Source organism: Puma concolor, chromosome B1, assembly GCF_028749965.1.
Source record: "Puma concolor isolate L17-30 chromosome B1, mPumCon1.1.hap2, whole genome shotgun sequence".
In the NCBI taxonomy this organism is placed as follows: domain Eukaryota; kingdom Metazoa; phylum Chordata; class Mammalia; order Carnivora; family Felidae; genus Puma; species Puma concolor.
Genome location: NC_141670.1, coordinates 59642367 through 59664183, shown reverse-complemented (window position 1 = coordinate 59664183; position 21817 = coordinate 59642367). Strand labels below are relative to the sequence as shown.

The 21817-nt window shown below is 34.0% G+C and overlaps 1 protein-coding gene across 9 annotated transcripts in view; it reads right to left on the bottom strand.

Moving 5' to 3' along the window:
* NEK1 (NIMA related kinase 1) overlaps positions 1-21817 on the bottom strand; it is a 237355-nt gene that overhangs the window by 18793 nt on the left and 196745 nt on the right. For all 9 annotated transcript variants that reach the window (XM_086703869.1, XM_086703870.1, XM_086703872.1 and 6 more), the window contains 5 exons: positions 21049-21296; positions 12745-12896; positions 9346-9554; positions 7497-7627; positions 7087-7219 (listed from right to left, as the gene is read on the bottom strand). In XM_086703869.1, coding sequence (XP_086559995.1) covers positions 7087-7219; positions 7497-7627; positions 9346-9554; positions 12745-12896; positions 21049-21296 — 873 coding nt within the window. The remainder of the gene's footprint in view (positions 1-7086; positions 7220-7496; positions 7628-9345; positions 9555-12744; positions 12897-21048; positions 21297-21817) is intronic.

The following is a 21817-nucleotide window of genomic DNA, read 5'->3' as shown; positions in this document are numbered from 1 at the left end:
AAAGAAAGAAAAATAAGATAAAAACAGAGTGAGGGAAACCAAAATGCACTCTTAAATACAGAGAAGAAACTGATGGTTGCTGGAGGAATGTTGGGTGGGGGGACAGACTAAATGGGTGATGGGCAAATGGAGGGCACTTATTGAGATGAGCACTCAGTGTTACATGTCAGTGATTAATCACTAAATTCTACTCCTAAAACCATTATTACACTATATGTTAACTAACTTGGATTTAGATAAAAATAAAAAATAAAAGATGTAGTACTTTAAAAAAAATAAAAATAAAAGAATGTGTTTGAATTTAAATGATCATCAAATTAGTATAGACTGCTATACACTTAGATGTTATATATGATCCTCATATAACTACAAGCCCAAAACCTGTAACAGATTTACAAAAAATAAAGACAAAAAAAAAAAAAAAAAGCCAAACATAATACTACAAAAACTCATCAATAACAAAGAAAGAGAGCAGGGGCACCTGGGTGGTTCAGTCGGTTAAGTGTCCAACTTTGGCTCAGGTCATGCTCACAGTTGGTGAGTTCCAGCCCCACATGGGGCTTGCTGCTATCAGCACAGAGCCTGCTTCAAATCCTCTGTCCCCCTCTCTCTGCCCCTCTCCTGCTCACATTCTCTCTCAAAAATAAACAATAAAAAAATAAAAATAAAATAAAAAACAAAGAGAGCAAGAGAAGAAGAAAGTAACAGAGAACTACAAAAATAATCAGAAAACAACAGAATGGCAATAAGTACGTATCTGTCAATTGATTACTTTAAATGGCCCAATCAAAGACATAAGGTGATGGAATGGATAAAAAACCAACGACCCGTCTACATGCTGCTGACAAGAGATTCACTGCAGACCTAAAGACACATACAGACTAAAATTGAAGGGATGGAAAATCACTTACCAAGCAAATGGAAGGGGGAAAAAAAAAAAGGCCATGGTAGCAATACTTATATTAGACAAAACACACTTTAAAACAAAGACTGTTAACAAGAAACAAAAAGGGCATTACACAACGATAAAGGGATAAATCCAACAAGAGGCTATAACAATAGTAAACATCCATGCACCCAACACTGGAGCACCCTAAATACATAAAGCAAACATTAATGGAGAAATTAATGGTAATATAACAATGGTAAGAGACTTTAACACTCCACTTACATCAATAGCTAGATCACCCAGGCAGGAAACCAAAAGGAAAGAGCATCTTTGAAGGGCATTAAACCAGATGGACATAAAGATATATATAGAACATTTCATCCTAAAACAACAGAATACACATTCTTTTCAAATGCACATGGAACATTCTCTAGAATAGATTACACGTTTGGCCACAAAACAACCCTTAATAAATTTAAGAAAACTGAAATTATACCATGCATTTTTTCTGACCACAACAATATGAAACTAGAAATAAATCAAAGATAAAAACTGGAAAAAAACCCAAACATGTGAAGGCTAATCACCATGATAGTAAAGAAACCAATGGGTTAAGGAAACAAAGAAACAAAACAATACATGGAGACAAATGAAATGAAATGAAAATGAAAACACAATGGCCCAAAATCTCTGGGACACACAACCAAAGCAGTTCAAAGAAGAAAATAAACCAACAGAGGCCTACATCAAGAAACAAGAAAAAGCTTAAATAAACAATGTAACCTTGCCCCTAAAGGAATCAGAAAAAGAACAAATCCCAAGGTGAGCAGACAGAATGAAGATAATAAATTCAGAGCAGAAATAAATGACATGGAGACTAAAAAAACAATAGAAAAAAAATCAATGAAACCAAGAGCTGGTTCTTTGAAAAGATAAAGGAAATTGATCAACCCTTAACAAGACTCCTCAAGAAAAAAAAAGAGAAAAGACCCAAATTCATAAAATCAGATATGAGAGAGAAGTAACCCATGACACCATAGAAACACAAAGGATTATAAGAAAGCTACAAAAAATTATATGCCAACAAATTGGACAACTAGAAGAAATGGATACATTCCTAGAAACATACCATCTTCCAAAATTGAATAAGAAATAGAAAATCTGAAGACAGATCACTGTTAATAAACTGAATTGATAATCAAAAAAATAGAAGTCCAGAATTAGATGGATTCACAGGTGAATTCTACCAAACATTTAAAGAAGAATTAATACCTATTCTCCTCAAACTATTCCAAAAATAGAAGGAGGAAAGCTTCCAAGTACATTCTGCAAAGCCAGCATTACTCTGACACCAAAAGCAGACAAACACACCACAAAAAGAGAAAAGTACAGGTCAATATCCCTGATGAACACAGATGCAAAAATCATCAATAAAATATTAACAAACTGCATTCATCAATACATTGAAAGGATCATTTACCACAATCAAGTGGGATTTATCCTGGGGATGTAAGGATGGTTTGATATTCACAAGTCAATCAATGTGATATGCTACATTAACAAAACAAAGGATAAAAATCATATGATCATCAATAGATGGAGAAAATAATTTGATAAAATTCAATACCCATTTAAGATAAAAACTCCTAACAAAGTAGGTTTAGATGGAATATACCTCAACATAATAAAGAACATATATTAAAAACCCATTGCTACTATCATACTTAATGGTGAAAAACTGAGAGCCTTCTAATATCAGGAACAAGACAAGTTATGTCCATTCTTGCCTCTACTATTCAACATAATACTCAAAGTCCTAGCCACAACAATCAGATGAGAAAAAGAAGTAATAGGCATCCAAACTGGTGAAGAAGTTAGACTGTCACTATTTGCAGATGACATGATAGTATACACGGAAAATCCACCAAACAACTACTAGATGAAATAAATAATTCAGTAAAGTTTCAGGATACAAAATTAATACCCAGAAATCAGTAGCATTTCTATACACCAAAAATTAGGTAGTAGAAAGGGAATTTAAGAAAATAATTTTCATTTACAATTGCACCAAAAATAATAAAATATCTAGGAATAAACCAAAGAAGTGAAAGACCTGTACTCTGAAAACTATAAAACACCAATGAAATAAATTGAAGATGACACAAATGGAAAGATATTCCATGCTCATGGATTAGAAGAATTAATAATGCCAAAAGCTCTGTATTACCCAAAGCAATCTACATATTCAATGTAATCAATCCCTATCAAAATACCAACAGCATTTTCCATAAAACTAGAATACTCAAATTTGTATGCAAACACAAAAGACCCCTAATAGCCAAAACAATCTTAAGAAAGAAAAGCAGAGCTGCAGGTATCATAATTCCAGATTTTAAGATATACTAGAAAGTTGTAGTAATCAGAACAGTATGGTATTGGCACAAAAATAGACATAAAGATTAATGGAAGAATATACAAAGTCTACAAATAAACCTATAATTATATGGTCAATTAATCTATGACAAAGGAGGCAAGAATATACAGTGGGAAAAAGACAGTTTCTTCAATAAATGGTGGAAAAATTAGAGAGCTACATATATGTAAATGAATGAAACTGGACCCATTCTAACATCATACACAAAAATAAATTCAAAATAGATTAAAGCCCTAACATGAGACCAGAAACCATAAAAATCCTTGAAGAGAACACCGAAAGGAATTACCCTGACATCAGCCATAGTAACATTTTTCTAGATGCGTCTCCTCAGGCAAGGGAAACAGAAGCAAAAATAAACTATTAGGACCACATCAAAATAACAAACTTTTGCATAGTAAACAACACAATCAACTAAACAAAAAGGCAACCTAATGAATAGAAGATATTTGCAAATGACATTTCTGTCATATGTTAACAACATATATGACCCCACATGAAAAAATCAAACAATCCAATTAAAAAACAGGCAAAGGACCTGAATAGACATTTTCTGAGGAAGACATACAGATGGCTGACAGGCACATGAAAAGATGCTCACCATCACTAGTCATCAGAGAAATGCAAATGAGAACCACAATGAGATATTACTTTACATACATCAGAATAGCTAGTATCAAAAAGAGAGGAAATAATAAGTGTTGGTGAGGGTATGGAGCAAAAGGAACCCTCGTACATTGTTGGTGGAAAGTAAACTGGCATAGCTACTGTGGAAAACCATAATGGAGGTTCCTCAAAAACTCACAAATAGAAATACCACACGATCCAGTAACTCCACTAATAGGTTTTACCCAAAGAAAAAGAATACACTAATTTGAAAACACATATGCACCCCTATGTTTATTGCAGTATTATTACCAATAGCCAAGATATGGAAGCAACCTAAGTATCTTTTGATATGTGAATAGATAAGGAAGATGTGTGTATGCACGAGTGCACACACATACACACACACTGGAATATCACATTGTCATAAAAAAGGATGAGATTGTACCCTCTGTGACAACATAGATGGACCTACAGGTATTCTGCTAAGTAAAATAAGTTAGACTGAGAAAAAGGAATACCATATGATTTCACTCATATGTAGAATCTAAAAAAAAAATGAATAAACAAAAAGCAGAAGCAGATTTATAAATATAGACAACTGATCATTGCCAGAGAAGGGGGTGGGGTTGGGAGGATAGGCAAAAGGGTTAACGAGGAGTGGGAAATACAGGCTTCCAGTTATTAAATGAATAAATCATAGGAAGAAGGCACAGTATAAGGAATACAATCAATGATATTGCAGTAGTGTTGCCTGGTGACCAACGGTAGCTATACTTGAGGTAAGCACAGCATAAAGTATAAACTTGTCAAATAGTTATATTGTACACTTGAAACTAACATGACCATGTGTGTCAACTATACTCAAGTAAAAAAAAAATTGAAAAGAAAGGAGCTCCTTTAAGTTTCTATTGATAGGTTTCATTGCACCACCATAAATAGGACACATTGCTTTGTTTTTGCCTGTTTGTGATTAAGGGGGCTAAAGGAAATCATATTGAAGAATATATGCAGCACTATCTACTGGCTTATATTCAATCCATTACTTGTTGCTAATGGCCCTAACATTTTCTTGACAGTTATTATTTTGTTAAGAATACTAATGAAGACACAGTGGTTTCTGAAGCTATATGGTAAGAGTACTCACTGTACCTTAAGATTTTCTAGTTTTGATTTAATGATAACTATTAGAATTTTTAAAAGATTTTTATTTTTAAAATTTTTTTCAACGTTTATTTATTTTTGGGACAGAGAGAGACAGAGCATGAACGGGGGAGGGTCAGAGAGAGAGGGAGACACAGAATCGGAAGCAGGCTCCAGGCTCTGAGCCGTCAGCACAGAGCCCGATGTGGGGCTCTAACTCACAGACCGTGAGATCATGACCTGAGCTGAAGTCGGATGCTTAACCGACTGAGCCACCCAGGCGCCCCTAAAATATTTTTATTTTTATTAACAAATTAAAAAAAAACATTTTTTTTTGGCTGAGCTTTTTGGTCAATATAAATAAGTTTATACCTTAAATAAGTGAAGCTGCTCCCAAAATAAAAAAAATTCTTGAATTTGATTTTAGGAAACTTGATTAATAAAAATATCAAATATTTTTATTAAAAGCCTGATTCTGAAATATCTGAGCTGAATATTGATGCTCCATTCCTATGAACACTAAATCCAGGTATTCACCTCCCATGCCCAAACACATCTACAGTTTCAAAAAAGATCTTATTTGCAATCTCGGTACTCTCCAAGATATCCAGAATACTGCTGCTAGATTGAACTTTATAAAACATCTTCACTTTGTCAGTTTACAAATCTTCACTGATTTCCTCTATATATTTTAAACATTTCAGGGGCGCCTGGGTGGCGCAGTCGGTTAAGCATCCGACTTCAGCCAGGTCACGATCTCGCGGTCCGTGAGTTCGAGCCCCGCGTCAGGCTCTGGGCTGATGGCTCAGAGCCTGGAGCCTGTTTCCGATTCTGTGTCTCCCTCTCTCTCTGCCCCTCCCCCGTTCATGCTCTGTCTCTCTCTGTCCCAAAAATAAATAAACGTTGAAAAAAAAATAAATAAACATTTCATAGTATCTGATCACAAAGACTACTTTGGGTTTTTTTTTTTAGTTTTTATTTACATTTTAGTTAATATGCAGTGTAATATTAGTTTCAGATGTACAATATAGTGATTCAACACTTCCCTACAACAAAGACTATTTACAACAAGAAGCTTCTGATAAGGTGATTTTAACTCTAATACACATCAATTAGTTTTCACTCTGTTTTTTGACAAGTATGGCTCTACATTTCTTTCCATTTTTCACAATCCAAGCTTCCCTTCTCTAATTCCTACTGCACTGAAAAGTACTTTAGAATATGCATTTTTTACATATAGTTTTACACTTTCATATACTTAGGTTTCATCTCCCAAGGGAACTGTAAACAACATGTAAATAAAACACTATGTCGTTTAAAGTCAATTAGTAATAAAGTGCTAGGTTACAGGAAGCACTCAATAAGTATTTTGAAAACAGTTCACAGTACATTAGAATAGTGATCATCCTTTTATAGCAATGGAAACTGAAATTTCAAATAAATTACTTAATGTCACATTACTAGCTTGTCACAGAGTTAGGACTATACCACTGGTCTTGTTCCATGTTTAAATTGACTAAATTTAAGGGGCAACACCATTTTTAACTTTAATAATTTTCCATAAAATTCAAATATATTTTGTGTCATTCTGTAGGTAAATATTTTCCAAATAGAAAAATGGTTTACATATAAACCACTATAAATGAACTCCACTTACTGTGAATGGAAGAGATTACATTTGGTATTAGGAGAAACTGTACATACTGCTGAAGCATGTATGTTTAAAACTTTACTAAAACATTCTGATTTCTAGAACTGACCAATAAGGAGTCTTTCTAAAAAATCTCATTCAAATGTTACTTATAAATTCAGTAAAAATATGGACCTAAAGGACTTAAGTCAATGAAAATATGGTAGAATCAGTAACAGTATATGACATGGTTAATTTTATAATTGCTCATAAGTACTGGATATGATTCCAATATAGATTTCACCAAAATGCATGTGATAAAAGCTCAGTAATTTACATCCTGTTTTTTGCACATTTACTTAAAATAGACTGAGGAAATCTTACCTTCTTGATAGGCTCCATCTGCCATGACTAAATGAAGAATCTTGGCATAAAGATGTTCATGTTCATTTCCTAAAATATTCTGAACTATTGTTGAACAAATCTCAATATTTTCATCTTCATCTTCATGAATAGCCTATACCAAATTTCCAAATATAAATTAATGCTTGAATATTAACTTTCTCTAATTGGAAACTTTATTATTTATGATAAATCTATTGACCTATAAATATCACTGACATTTCACTAGTAATCCAAAAAGAGCATATTTCAAAGTTAAATTTTTTCTTAAATAGGCTCCATGCCCAACATGGGGCTTGCACTCATGACCCTGAGGTCAAGAGTCAGATGCTCTATCAAATGAGCCAGCCAGGTGACCCAAAGTTAAATGTTTTAATTGACATTTTACTTACCTTTATCTTCTCATAAACCTCAAAGAATTTTTCAAAGCCTATTTCCTGCTCCAGGTGAAGTCTCAGTTCCTCTAAATGATTAAAGACGCTATCATATTCACATTCACTAGTAATCTCACCATCACTGTTATCTAAAATGCAGAAATAAAAAGAAGATATTTTAAGACTAAAAAGAATGAATAAAATAATTCTTACCCTAATAGACTAAAATTCTTTTTCACAACTGAGTGAGGTCACTGAAACAGACTACTTGTACTTTCACTATAAAGATTTTATCATTATAATTATTGCCATTTATATAGGAAATCAGTGTATATGTAAATCTTTTTTTTTTTAATTCTTTTTTAACGTTTATTTATTTTTGAGACAGAGAGAGACAGAGCATGAACGGGGGAGGGTCAGAGAGAGAGGGAGACACAGAATGTGAAACAGGCTCCAGGCTTTGAGCAGTCAGCACAGAGCCCGACGCAGGGCTCGAACTCAGGGACCGCGAGATCGTGACCTGAGCCGAAGTCGGATGCTCAACCGGCTGAGCCACCCAGGCGCCCCTGTAAATCTGTCTTAACAAGAATGTTACTTTGGGATGGGGCACCTGGGTGGCTCAGTCAGTTAGAGTTCCACTCTTGATCTCGACTCAGGTCATGATCTCACAGTTGGTGCAATTGAGCCCTGCATCGAGCGTTGCACTGGGCTCTGTGCTGACAGCGTGGAGACTACTGGAGATTCCTTCTCTCCTTCTCTATCTGCCCCCTCCCCTGCTGGTGTGCACACATGGTCTCTCTCTCTCTCTCAAAAATAAATAAAAACAAACTTAAAAAAAAAAAAGAGGAACGTTACTTTGGGAATCTTTTATAGACATAAACAGTAAACTAGAATAAAAACATTCTAATTGAGTAAAAAATGAAAAAAGCATACCCATATGTTCTGTACTGAGGCAACCAACCCTAACTACTGTTTTTAAAAAGTTGATATTAAACATGGGCCAAAACATGAAAAAGCACACAGGAGGCAGGGACTTATGCTACGTATCATAAAACTTTAGTAAAGCACTTAGAAAATACAAATGCTATCTATGTTTTATGTCATGTATATGCCCAAGACACTTGGAAATAGTCTAGTAAAAGACAAAATTACTGAAGAATTGTTCCTTTTCACATTAGCTCTTCTTCCCAAATAAACATAATATAGTTCTTGATTACGCAGATTTTCTATGTATCTTGGGGGTAATGCTATCAACAAACAACAATTAAAAAAAAAAGTGTCAACGTTTTAAAAACTGTTTTTAGTATTAACCTTGCTGGTTAACCACTGTATGTGGAAGCTCTTTGTAAAATATAAAGTGCTAGGAAAACTAGGCTATTATCTTTAGTACTAGAAAAATAAGTCAAGGAAGATAAGAAAACAATGAAAATCCTTCAAAAGCATTTCTTCTCTTAAAATTTATTTGAGAGAGACAAGAGAGTGCAAGCTGGGAAGAGGCAGAGAGAGGGAGAGACAAAATCCCAAGCAGTCTCTGCACCGTCAGCACAGAGCCCGATGTGGGGCTCGAACTCACGAACCCGTGAGATCATGACCTGAGCCTAGATCAAGAGTCAGACACTTAACCAACTGAGCCACCCAGGCACCCTGCTTCAAAAGCATTTCTAAAATTTAACAGGAAAGAAATGGAACAAATGTATATGGACATTTGTGTGAGAAGAAAAGGCATGAATAAAGTCAGAGACACAGAAGCATACTTCAGTTTTATTTAAAGTTGGAAATGGTTTGTATCAGATAACAGAAAAATATATTCTACTTGAAATAATTGTATACACTGAAAAAAGAAAGGTCCATGATCATGACCACGTACCCGAATGCCATTCTTCATTTAGGGCACTTTCACTGCTGGGATTGTCATCCTCATCTGCTACATCTGTCCCATTTGCAGTCTGCTCTATGTCACTGTTTTTTAAGATGGATTCTTCCTCCTCACTGTATTCTTCTCCAGGTTGTTCCCTAAGTAACTGTTCCATAGAGGCCTGAAGCTCCTGTAAATCTGTGTCAGTTTCTTCAAATACACTGAAATTTTGAAAGATTAAAGTAAACGTTACCAAAATGTTACCTTATTTTGAAATTTTACTTCAATATACATGTGTTCCTTTCTACTTAAAAGTACTAATAGTGGATAAAAAGAAATCTGAAAAAACTTACAGAGGTAAAAGTAAATGAGGACTGATACAATTATAAAATACAGCACATGGTACATATTCTGGAATACATAAGCCCAAAGATGACTTGTGTGATCCTGAGTGCCGAAAGAGAATTATAAAACTATCGATGTTATTCACTGCTTAAATTTTGAAAGAATGTTTCAGTGTTTTAAAAGGCCAGACTAAAGAGATTTTTCACTTGCTTTCAAAAAAAATACTTAATATTCAAATATTTTTCTTCTCTGTAATTTTGAAAATTCAGCAGAATATTCACGTGGATGTATAATGGTAGTATCCTATATGAAAGGCTTTTCATATAAATATTCATTGGACATTTGAACTTTTAGAAATGAAAATACTTACAGAATTTTACATTTAGGTTCACAGGATGATCTAGTGAATAAAAATAGTCACCAGAAATCTTATCTTTACATGTTTATCCTTGAAAACATTTCTAAAATACATAGCAAGTAAACTTTACCACATAATTAGAATATATTAACCATAATAATCTTTGCTAGATTATCTTATTTCCAAGGCATTGCTCAGGATATTAATTTTATTTTCATGGGATTAAAGATGCTGGAACTAATTAATTTAGGCCAATAATACCTTACCTTTATATAGTACTTTAGTTTATTCTATTTAGTTTATTCAGTTTTATTCTATTACTAAAATTTTACCTACATATAACTCACTTTAGAGACATGGAAACTGAATCAAAGTGTTTATATGTCTTGCACAAGGCTATACACTCAATTGCACAGTCAATAAATAGCACAGAAAGGATTGAAATCTCACCACTTCTATAATACCCCCAAAACATACTCACTGACTTTATTTCTTTTATGATTTGCCTCTTAGATATATGAGATCTTCTGAAAGAGGTTATGTACCCATGCTGAGGATTTCATCCACTAGAAAAGCTGATTTAAGTTTAGATTCCAATCAAATAAACAAGTATTTACTGAAGAGCTAAAATATAAATGGTATTATGCAAGATCTTAAATAAATTTTCCATCAATGGAAAAAGAAAATAATCTTTTAATGTAGAAATATCTTTAGTTTTTATTTATGTGTACAAACTTCTACACTTTGTAGCAGGTATAGAAAAGCATTCCTCCTCATTAGAACGAGAAAGAGAGCATATCTAAAATTTTGGCTCATCCTACTATTAGCATTTAACTTAGTATTTAATTAAAAGACTAACATAGCTTGCACATCCACAATGTACCATTGTAACAATGAGTAAACATTAATCTGTTGATTAAATCTTCTAGTGGCCAGCCTGGAGGAATTAGTACCCTCCACAGATGGTATTAAAAGTCAGTGGGGCTGCTAAGTCTGCCATTATAAGAAAAGTATAAGACTAACATCTTTTTTGGAAGAAGCACTCAAAAATTTGTCTTATATATATTTTTAAATGTGGCCCTGAATTCACTTTTTAGATTTTCTTATTATATGACCTTGAGTGAAGTTTGAATAACAACAAAAAGAAATGTTTTTTTCCCAAGGAAAACATTAAGTGAAATTTCCTGGTATGCACTAACCTACTTTTAAAAATAGCTTAGTTCAGCACTCTCAACAATAGTCAAATTATGGAAACAGCCTAAATGTCCATCAACTGATGAATGGATAAAGAAATTGTGGTTTATATACACAATGGAGTACTATGTGGCAATGAGAAAGAATGAAATATGGCCCTTTGTAGCAACATGGATGGAACTGGAGAGTGTTATGCTAAGTGAAATAAGCCATACAGAGAAAGACAGATACCATGTTTTCACTCTCATGTGGATCCTGAGAAACTTAACAGAAACCCATGGGGGAGTGGAAGGAAAAAAAAAAAAAAAGAGGTTATAGTGGGAGAGAGCCAAAGCATAAGAGACTCTTAAAAACTGAGAACAAACTGAGGGTTGATGCGGGATGGGAGGGTGGGTGATGGGTATTGAGGAGGGCACCTTTTGGGATGAGCACTGGGTGTTGTATGGAAACCAATTTGACAATAAACTTCATATATTGAAAATAAATAAATAAATAAATATCTTAAAAAATTAAAAAAAATAAAAATAGCTTAGTTTTCAATTTTTTATTTCATTTTTTTAACTTGGTTTTCAAAATTTTAAATTAATATTAAAAGCTTCTAACTTAAATTTTAAAATTCTGTCATCAACTAGTAGTTAAAAGAACACAAGTCACAAACAAGCTATTGTGGCAGTCAGATTAAAACAATGGTGATTTTAGAGACACCTAGGTGGTTCAGTTGGTTGGGCAACCGACTCTTGGTTTCTGCTCAGGTCATATCATTCATGGTTTTTGAGATCAAGTCCTGCATCAAGCTCTGCGCTGACAGTGCAGAGTAACATAGGAGGGCTTACTTGTTGCAAAGAGGGTGGAAAAAGATTACTGTCTAAGGGGCTATCACTTCCCATAGTTCTCAGAAGTGTTGGTTAAATTTCTCTTGGATTCTAGATTCCCTGTGGATCATGAAGAAAGGAATTTTGGGAAAGCAATTAAATGTATGTGCACATACATATGCAAATAAAACAACTAGTCTACCTGCTAACTCTCCACTGCCATAGTTTTGAAATCATACATGGCAGGAGAGAGATATAGAGGCTTTCTGGTCTTTTCCCTGGTGAACTGTAGAATAGTACATATTTCACAATTTCCCACTTCAATCCTTGTATCATGTGGCATTAAACTGTTAAATAATGATCACCCTAATATTCATTCATTTAAGCAAAATTTATTACACATGTCCCCCATGGCCAAGTCAAGGTCCTACATGTTCAGTAGTGAATAAGACAGACAGCACACATAGAAATCATTTTCTTATATTCTTCAAAGTGAGAGTAAGTCATTATATTACTTAGAGGCAACTATACATGTCAAAACTTGCATGACTGTACTTTAAAAATGCTGTATAAAGGTAAAGAAGTAGTGAAAAAATCAGTTATAGATCATTTTTTAAAACTGCCTAGGTGAGTCACATCTCTAGAACTCCTATAAACTCAAAAATTGTTAGTGCTAGTATTTGTTAATGACATCATGCTCACATGTCTTCAGAATCAGAAGGTCCTTCTTTAATATGCTCATCTTCAATTTCATCTATTTCAAGATTGTCTTGACATACATCTCCTACAGTGGGAACATCCATCAGTGTTCTGAACAATTTTGAGAGATCTGGAAGTGAACATGTCCTCAACATCTAAAAAAGTTAACAGACTTCTTAGTAGGAGTGAGATCATTAGAAAATAAAATCGAGATAAAAAAATTAGAAAGTTAGAGCTAATACTAATTTTTTATTTTTATATCATATATTTAGAGCTAGAAGCTCCAGAGGTGACTTGTCCAAGGTTAGAACCTAATTCTCTTGAATTTCAGCTCTGTATTTTTTCAGTGAGGAAACTAAACTTTCAAGTTATGCCTGGGTTTCAACATACAAGGATTCACTTAAGTCATCGTTCAAAGGCAGGATAGAGGTGCTTACTTGGGGTATGCCCAGGGAATGGAATTAGAAATCTGTCAGAAATCAGGCAGTGCCAGAAACTGCTAATTTGCTCCTTCTCATTCAGGACCTATACTGTCACTCTTTTACTGTATCTCTGCTAAGTCTTCCTCTCACACTTTCCTATGGCCAATCCTCCCCATATATCTTTCCCAAATCCTGGACTGAGTCTGAAGCTTGGCAAAGAACCATCACACATAAATTGGTGGCCCTTTGTATCATTTATCCTAGGAGCTGTTGGCTGGGCCACATTGGTTAAACAAGGAACTTCATATTAGTGCAAAATAAACAAACAAACAAAAAACAAAACAAACAAAAACCTAACATGGCTTCCCTGAATAATGGACTGTAAATAGAGCCTTTCCTACAAGAAGGCAAGGCTAGAAAGACAGGTACTTGATGTTCATACTGAAAATCATGTGAGATCAGGTGAGAAGAAACTGACTTAAGAAAAAATGCACAGCTGAGGTATTTAAAATTTGAACTTGTTTGCATAAGACCAGAAATAATAGAAATAGCCTCTGGCCACTAACCTAACAGCAGTTAGAATATGATGGATAGACAGAGCAATGAAACAAATATCTACATATATAAGTCTCAGAGTTGGGTTAATAACCCTAAAGGAGTCTGTGAGATTTGAAACATAACTCCTAAGGCCCTGGTAAGAATCTACACCAGATTGGAGGCTGTGAAGAAAACAATGTTTAGCATATTAATGAAAATTTATATTCGTCGCCAATTTTATTGGTACAATCTGTTTTTGAGAATAAAAAAAAGCATAGATTTCCATTACTTGAACATAATTTACATATTACAGCACTTGAAAAAAATGGTTATGAACTACAAGATGGTAAGATATGTTGCTTGTCAAAGCACTTAATAATGGTACTGAAAGTATTTCTTTTTCTGAATCTCTCACTGTCAGCAGAATTTATGCTTGACTTGTTTATTATTTTAATGGTTTGAACCCTGTATATTATAAACCAGCGGTATGCAAAATATGCATACAGTAACAGTTTCTCTAAATAGATACAGCATATATGCATTATATACCTAAATTCAAGGGGACTCGACATAAAGATGCAGTATTTTTTTAGGCTGAGATAAATTTTAACTCTGGTAAAATAGTCTCAATTCTAGTTTATTCCTTTCACTAGTTAAAATAATTTTCCTAATATGGGAGCCTGGGCGGCTCAATTGGTTAAGTAAGCATCTGACTTCAGCTCAGGTCATGATCTCCTGGTTCACAGGTTTGAGCCCCACATCCAGCAATGTGCTGAAAGTTCAGAGCCCAGGGGTGCCTGGGTGGCTCAGTCGTTAAGCGTCCGACTTCAGCTCAGGTCAGGATCTCACGGTCCGTGAGTTCGAGCCCTGCGTCGGGCTCTGGGCTGATGGCTCAGAACCTGGAGCCTGCTTCCGATTCTGTGTCTCCCTCTCTCTCTGCCCCTCCCCCGTTCATGCTCTGTCTCTGTCTCAAAAATAAATAAACGTTAAAAATTTAAAAAAAAAAAAAAGAAAAGAAAGTTCAGAGACTGAAGCCTGCTTCGGATTCTGTCTCCCTCTCTCTGCCCCTCCCCCGTTCACACTGTCTCTCTCTCTCTCAAAAATAAACATTAAAAAAATAATTTTCCTAACTTAATGTAACATAATACAGTTAGAAAGAAATTTTAAGAGGTATGTAATTTCACAACTTTCCTCCTGGAATAGATCTATGTACCCTCAATCCAACAGCTTATCTATCCTATATTGAAAACCCTTTATGTTCACAGTCTTCTTTGACAGATTTTTTAGATGTTTTTGTTTGTTGGTTAAGTTCTTTTTCTCAAAAATGAAGAGAACCACATAAGATAGTGAATAAATTAAGTAGTAAGTATACTAATAATAGAACTCCACATAAAATTGTACTTAAAAGAATTCTGTCAACTCACAGTTTCATCTGTAGTATTTTTCAAATAAAATTATGAATTAGCAATACTCTGGTTATAGTACAGAATGAATTATAATGAACATATTTATTTAACTTCTGCTTACTAAAATTAAACTGTAACACTGTTTCTTAAAAATAGCTTCTACAGAGCGCCTGGGTGGCGCAGTCGGTTATGCGTCCAACTTCAGCCAGGGCATGATCTCGTGGTCCTTGAGTTCGAGCCCCACGTCAGGCTCTGGGCTGATGGCTCAGAGCCTGGAGCCTGTTTCCGATTCTGTGTCTCCCTCTCTCTCTGCCCCTCCCCCTTTCATGCTCTGTCTCTCTCTGTCCCAAAAAAATAAATAAACGTTGAAAAAAAAAATTAAAATAAATAAATAAATAAATAAAATAGCTTCTACAAATATATCCTCATTTCAACCCATAAACCAGGTGAAAAGTGGATCTAAAACATTAAAAAAATTATGAACATTTAGCAAAGGCAAAAATTATAGACATTATATAAGAATTGATATTTTAGCAAATTAAAACAAGACATTTAAGACATATACGCTACTGGTGAATTACACATCAATATTCCCCCCACCCCCACATTCTCCATTTGCTATAATGAGTAAAGAAATTCTTAATATTTTTATAGAGATTAGTTTTCCACTCCACTCCGCAGATCAGAAAACTATTGGTGGAACACATCTGGTCTCTCTCCACCCTGTATTCACCATCCTCTAAAATGAGGGAGGTCTAAGGGGAAGGACAAATAACTATTTTGTTTGGTAACCTAGACTCTGTTCTTATATAAGTGATAGCATGAGAAGATCACCTCTTGAGATGATTTCATTTGGAACTATTACAAATTTACCTTACCTTACTTGATAAATCAAGTTACTCTATTACTACTACCTTATGAAAGCTACATTTACAGTGTTTGTTGTCAGAAATAATACAACCCAGAAGATAATATAATTCTAGACTTACTAGAAATAGCTTTTCAGAATGAAAGTGTAACAAAAAGGTTTTTAAATAAACAAAAGAGGAAAAAAAGTCATCACCAACAGGGCTGCACAAGAATGTTAAAGGAAGTTCTTAAAAGGTGCAGAAATGATAGATACCAGATAGAAACCTGAATTCTACACAAAGTAATGAAGAATGTCCGAAATGGTAAATACATAGACTCTCAATTTTTACTTTCTGTAAAAGATAACGTTTAAAGCAAAAATGATGAAAATTTATTGTGGTGTTTATAACATATGGACATAATATATACGACAACAATGCCAAAAGGACAGACAAGAGAGTGGAAATGGAAGTATATTGTTAACTAGGTTAAATAAATACTGTGGTATATTAATTATGTTAAATATGTTAAATAAATATAGTGGTATATTAAAGAAAGATTGTAAAAAGCTAAAACTGTATGTTGAAAACTGAGAATTACAACTAAATATTTGAAAAGGTCTATCTTTAAAAGCAAATAGTAGAGATTAAATAAAATGCTAAAAATACTCAATCCAAAAGAAGGGAGAATTAAAGTAAATAGGAGAAGAAAAAGTGATGAGACAAATAGAAAACAAATAGCAAAATGGTAGGTTTAAAATTAATCATATCAATAATATATAAAAAATTACATAACAAGTAAATTGTCTAATCACTTTGAATAAAAGAGATTGTCAGGCTGGTTAAAAAGACTTGACTAGATGATAGCTACAAAAAATCCACTTTACATATAAAATCAGTGTGATTAAAAGTAAAGGATGTAAAATATATATACCTCATAGACATTAATCATCAGAAAGCTGGAATGGCTGTATTAAAATTGGACAAAACAGATTTCAGAACAAAGTGATATGACCAAGAATAAAGAGAGTCATTTCATAACGATTAAAGAGGTCAATTTTTTAAGACTATATAAAGATTATTAACATGCATTAAATTGACTGGAAATTTTAACACTCCTTTCTCAGTAATTGATAAATAAGTAGAAAGACAATTAGCAAGGACACCACTATCAAACAAAAAGGGACACTTCATAACAATAAACCTATCAATTCAATATCCAAAAGACAGCAATACTGAATTTTTATTCACTCAAGAGCAAAGTTTCAAAATACATGGAACAAAAATAGACACAAATGAAAAGACAATTATGCAAGTATAGTTTTTTCAATCTTTTCTCATCAAATGATACAACTAGACAAAATACAAGATAAAGAAGACTTGAACAACACTAGCAACCAATTTGACTTAATTCTTGATATTTACAAAACATTCCACACAATGATAGAATACACATTCTTTTAAGGAGATCTGTTAGAATAGAAGCCACAAGTAAAGGAGACTAAAGGGTGAGTCATGAGCGCCGAGGAAAATGTGATATAAAGCAAGCCAAGATATAAAAATGATTTTACAAATAAAGTGTATATCAACTCTGTTGGAAGAAAAAAATCAAGAAAGATGAGAGAAAAAGGTACAGGGAATTTGGCAATGTATTAGTAACTAATTTGACAAGAGCAGTTTTAATGGAGGAGTGGGATGAAAGTCATATTGGAATGTATTTGGAAGTGGAGACTGCAAAGATACAACATATTGAAGATGTTTGGTTATAAAGGGAACAGAGAAAAGGGGTGGTAGCTGGAGAAGGACATGTTGTCAAGAGAAGAGAAGTTTGCTAATTACGAGGGGACTTACAAGAACATGTATGTTGAGGAAATGATCTAATATAGAGGAAAAAGTTGATACAAGTGTGACCAAAGTAAAGGAGTTATTCCTTGAGGTGAGAGAGGTTAGGATTCAAAGTACAAGGAGAATTTCCTTTAACAATAATAATAAAAAAAGCCACAGGGTTGCCTGGGTAGCTCAGACGATTAAGCATCCAACTTGATCTTGGTTCAGGTCATAATCTCGTGATCATCAGACTGAACTCAGGGTCAGGCTCTTTGCTGAGTGTGGAGCCTGCTTGGGATTCTCTCTCTCTCTCTCTCTCTCTCTCTCTCTCTCTCTCTCCCTCTCCTCTCTCTCTCTGTCTCTCCCTGCCTTGTACACACTCGTGCACGCACTCTCTCTCCCTCTCAAAAATAAACATTAAAAAACAGGTAAGTAGCATAATTAACATTTTTAAAAAAGACCTTTAACAAAAATCCTTGTTAAGAGCTCAAATTATTCCACTTAGTAGACAGATTATCTATATGTTTCAAAATAAATTTTACTTTTTCTCCACATTTTAAGGTGACCATTATGAACACCAAGTATTTACTATTTGGGCCCAGTGATGAACTTTCATGACCTCAAAGATTTAAGGAATAGGGAGGTATGGCCTTCTGTCCTTGCCTTAAATGGCTACAAACTGCTTTGGCTTTCTAGGGTTCTTTCTTGCCCTTCCTCTTACAGTCATTCCCCTACATGAAATCTATTTTGTTGTGCTTACTTCCGAAGCAAGTACTTCTATAGAACTACTAAGGCTGAACTAAGGTCATGAAAGAAAATAAAAAATTAAAATGTATTATGCAAGGAATGTTAACATTTTTTCTTAAGTTTATTTCTTTATTTTGAGAGAGAGGCAGAGCATGCGAATTGGGGAGAGGCAGAGATATAAGGAAAGAGAGAGAATCCCAAACAGGTTCTGCACTGTCAGCATAGAGCCCGACATGGGGCTTGAAACTACGAACCATGAGATCATTACCTGAGCCAAAGTCAAGAGTCAGATGCTTAACTGACTGAGCACCCAAGCTCTCCAGGAATGTTAACTTTATACACAGAATAAATTATTAAAAATCTCTAGGCTAAAGACAATTAGCTATACACCTTTACTAGAAAGGAAAGTGTATGAATTACATGATAATCCTTCTCTGTTCCACAAGTAGGCCTTATTCTCTAACTCTGAAGATCATAACATTTGTTTTCATGGTTTACATCTTTGAAAGTTTGAATGCTATTAGACAAGTAAGAGAATTTAGCAATCTCTACATTTAAAATAAGATTAAGACAACACTCCATAAAGTAAAAACATATCCAACTGGAAAACTAAATTGAAAATCAAAATGACATATTTAAAAAATAGCCAAGGATGAAAGAATTCAGGTAATGCATTCCTATACAGACCTAAACATATAAAAAATGTCCAACATCAGTGGCAAACATAGAAACACAAATTTTAAAAATACCATCACCCATTCATTAAATACACAATTTTTAAGTGAATGATAACAGTTGGTGCTCTTTAGAGTACAGACTCTCATATACTATTGAGGTATTATTAGCTACTTTTTAATCTTTATTTTATTTGTGTGTGTGTGTGCGTGTGTGTGTGTGAGAGAGAGAGAGAGAGAGAGAGAGTGAGTGAGTGAGAGAGAGAGAGAGAGAGAGAGAGAGAGAAAGTGAGCGAGCACAAGCGGCAGAGGGGTAGAAAGAAGAAGACAGAGGATCCCATGCAGGCTCTGCACTGGCAGCAGAAAGCCCAATGTGGGGCTCAAACTCACGAACTGTGAGATCATGACCTGAGTCAAAGTCAGAGGCTTAACCAACTGAGCCACCCAGGCGACCCCATAATAAGCTATTTCTTAAAGGGAAAACAGGCGGTATACGATATAACCTTTTGAACTCTACTTACAGAAATTTACTTTATGAAAATAACTGTGGCTATTGTCAAAGATACACATGTAGGTAGTTAAGGCCCAGCAATAAAAATAGATTAGTTTAAAAAATTATATATAGCATAGCAGCACAATGGAATTTATGGTCATTATAGATGATATGAGAGATTATTTGACAATATGGCAAAATGTTATTTTTAAAAAATGCTTATTTATTTTGAGAAAGAGAAAGAGCACACATGAGTGGTGAAGGGACAGAGAGACAGAGAGAGGGAGAACCCCAACCAGGCTTTGCACTGTCAGTAAAGAGCCCAACATGGGGCTCAATCTCATGAACCTTGAGATCATGACCTGAGCCAAAATTAAGGGTTGGTCACTCAACAGACTGAGCAATTCAGGTGCCCATGACAAAATGCAATTTTTATAATAATATAGTTTTCAATAGTAACATTTGTAATAATTTTGTAATTATTATTAAACAGAAAAGCAGGTTACAAAAAATATGCCTAATAATTCATTTTGGCAAAAAGTTTTATAAATGTAAAAATTACACATATAAAACGTAATATAACAAAATATGTGACTCCTTTATATTTTAAAATGTTCTATAGAGATACTATTGCAATTTCAAAATAAGAAAAAGATAGCAAGTGAGAAAAGATAAGAGGTTTGAAAATCTTCTGCCAGAAAGTGCATATGAATATCTTATCTATTAGTCTTTCTACATACAAATTAGGCAATTAGTACTTCTGTCCATTTAAGATATATTGCTTGGGGTGCCTGGATGGCTTGGTCGGTTAAGTATCAACTCTTGATTATGGCTCAGGTCATGATCTCACTATCCAGCCCCATGTTGGGCTCTGGGCTGACAGCGTGGAGCCTGCTCAGGATTCTCTCTCTTCCTCTCTCTTCCCCTCCCCCATGTGTACACTTGCTCTCTTTCTCTCTCAAAATAAATAAATAAACTTAAAAAAAGAAAGGATATATTACTTAAGTTTAGTCTCAGACTAAAAAAGGAGGTAGGGTTGAGTAGTGAAGAGAGGAGATAATGTAAGAGGGTGTAAGAGAGATCTTCTGCTTAAATAAAAGTAGACCCTATAAAAAGAATCCTGAACAAGGAACCAATGAAATAGGTTTTGTCCTAGTTGTACTCTCAATAGCAACTTCTTTTTAGAATCCCAGAAGAGAAGATGGAGGCCTTCTGTTGTGTGTGTGTGTGTGTGTGTGTGTGTGTGTGTGTGTGTGTGTGTAAGAGATTAAAACTCAACATTATGGTTTATCAAAGAAAATAAATAAGAAATGTTATTAAAATAGATATTTTCTATTTGAGGTGCATACTTGCCTTTGGGTTGTTTGCATCAAATAGACCAGTTGAAAGTCCAATCAGCAAGGAATTCTTGTTTTTATTTTTTGGTGGTGAATCAGAGCGAGATCGAAGTGGAAAGGATTCTTCTGGTGAACACATAATTGATTGAATTTGAGAGACTACGTTCAAGTGTTTTGAAAGAACCACTCTTTGGAAAACTGGTTCTGGTTGCACAGATTTATCTACATCACATTTGGAGTGCTGAGAATCATCTATTTCAGTTCCTGTGGTATAAAGGAAAGATTTTGTGATAAGTCTATATAGTACTTAAATAGTTTTATGTGATATTGAAAAAGGCACAGTATTTAACATGGATTCTAGCAAAAACCTCCATGTCTATCAAGAAAACAAAACCAAAGTATTTATGTGATTATATTACCTTATAAATAATCTTTGGATATTAGGTTTTATTTTCAGAAAGCAGATTAATTTGCTATATACTTCCATTAAATGCAAAATATGTAGACACAAATGTAAGGAAATGTGAAAACACACTGTTTAGACACTCATATTTACCCCCAGTTTATCTTTGTTCCTATAGGTTAGATAGGAAAAATTATATTTCTCATATTTTAATTAATACTATTAAAAACAAGACAATTTACTTAATGTTCTTAGTATACTGGCTTAATTTTAGCAAGCAGTTCTTTTTGTTTTGAACATTCAATAAAATAATTGGCCAAAAATTTATTTATTTATTTATTTATTTATTTATTTATTTATTTATTTATTTTTGAGACAGAGA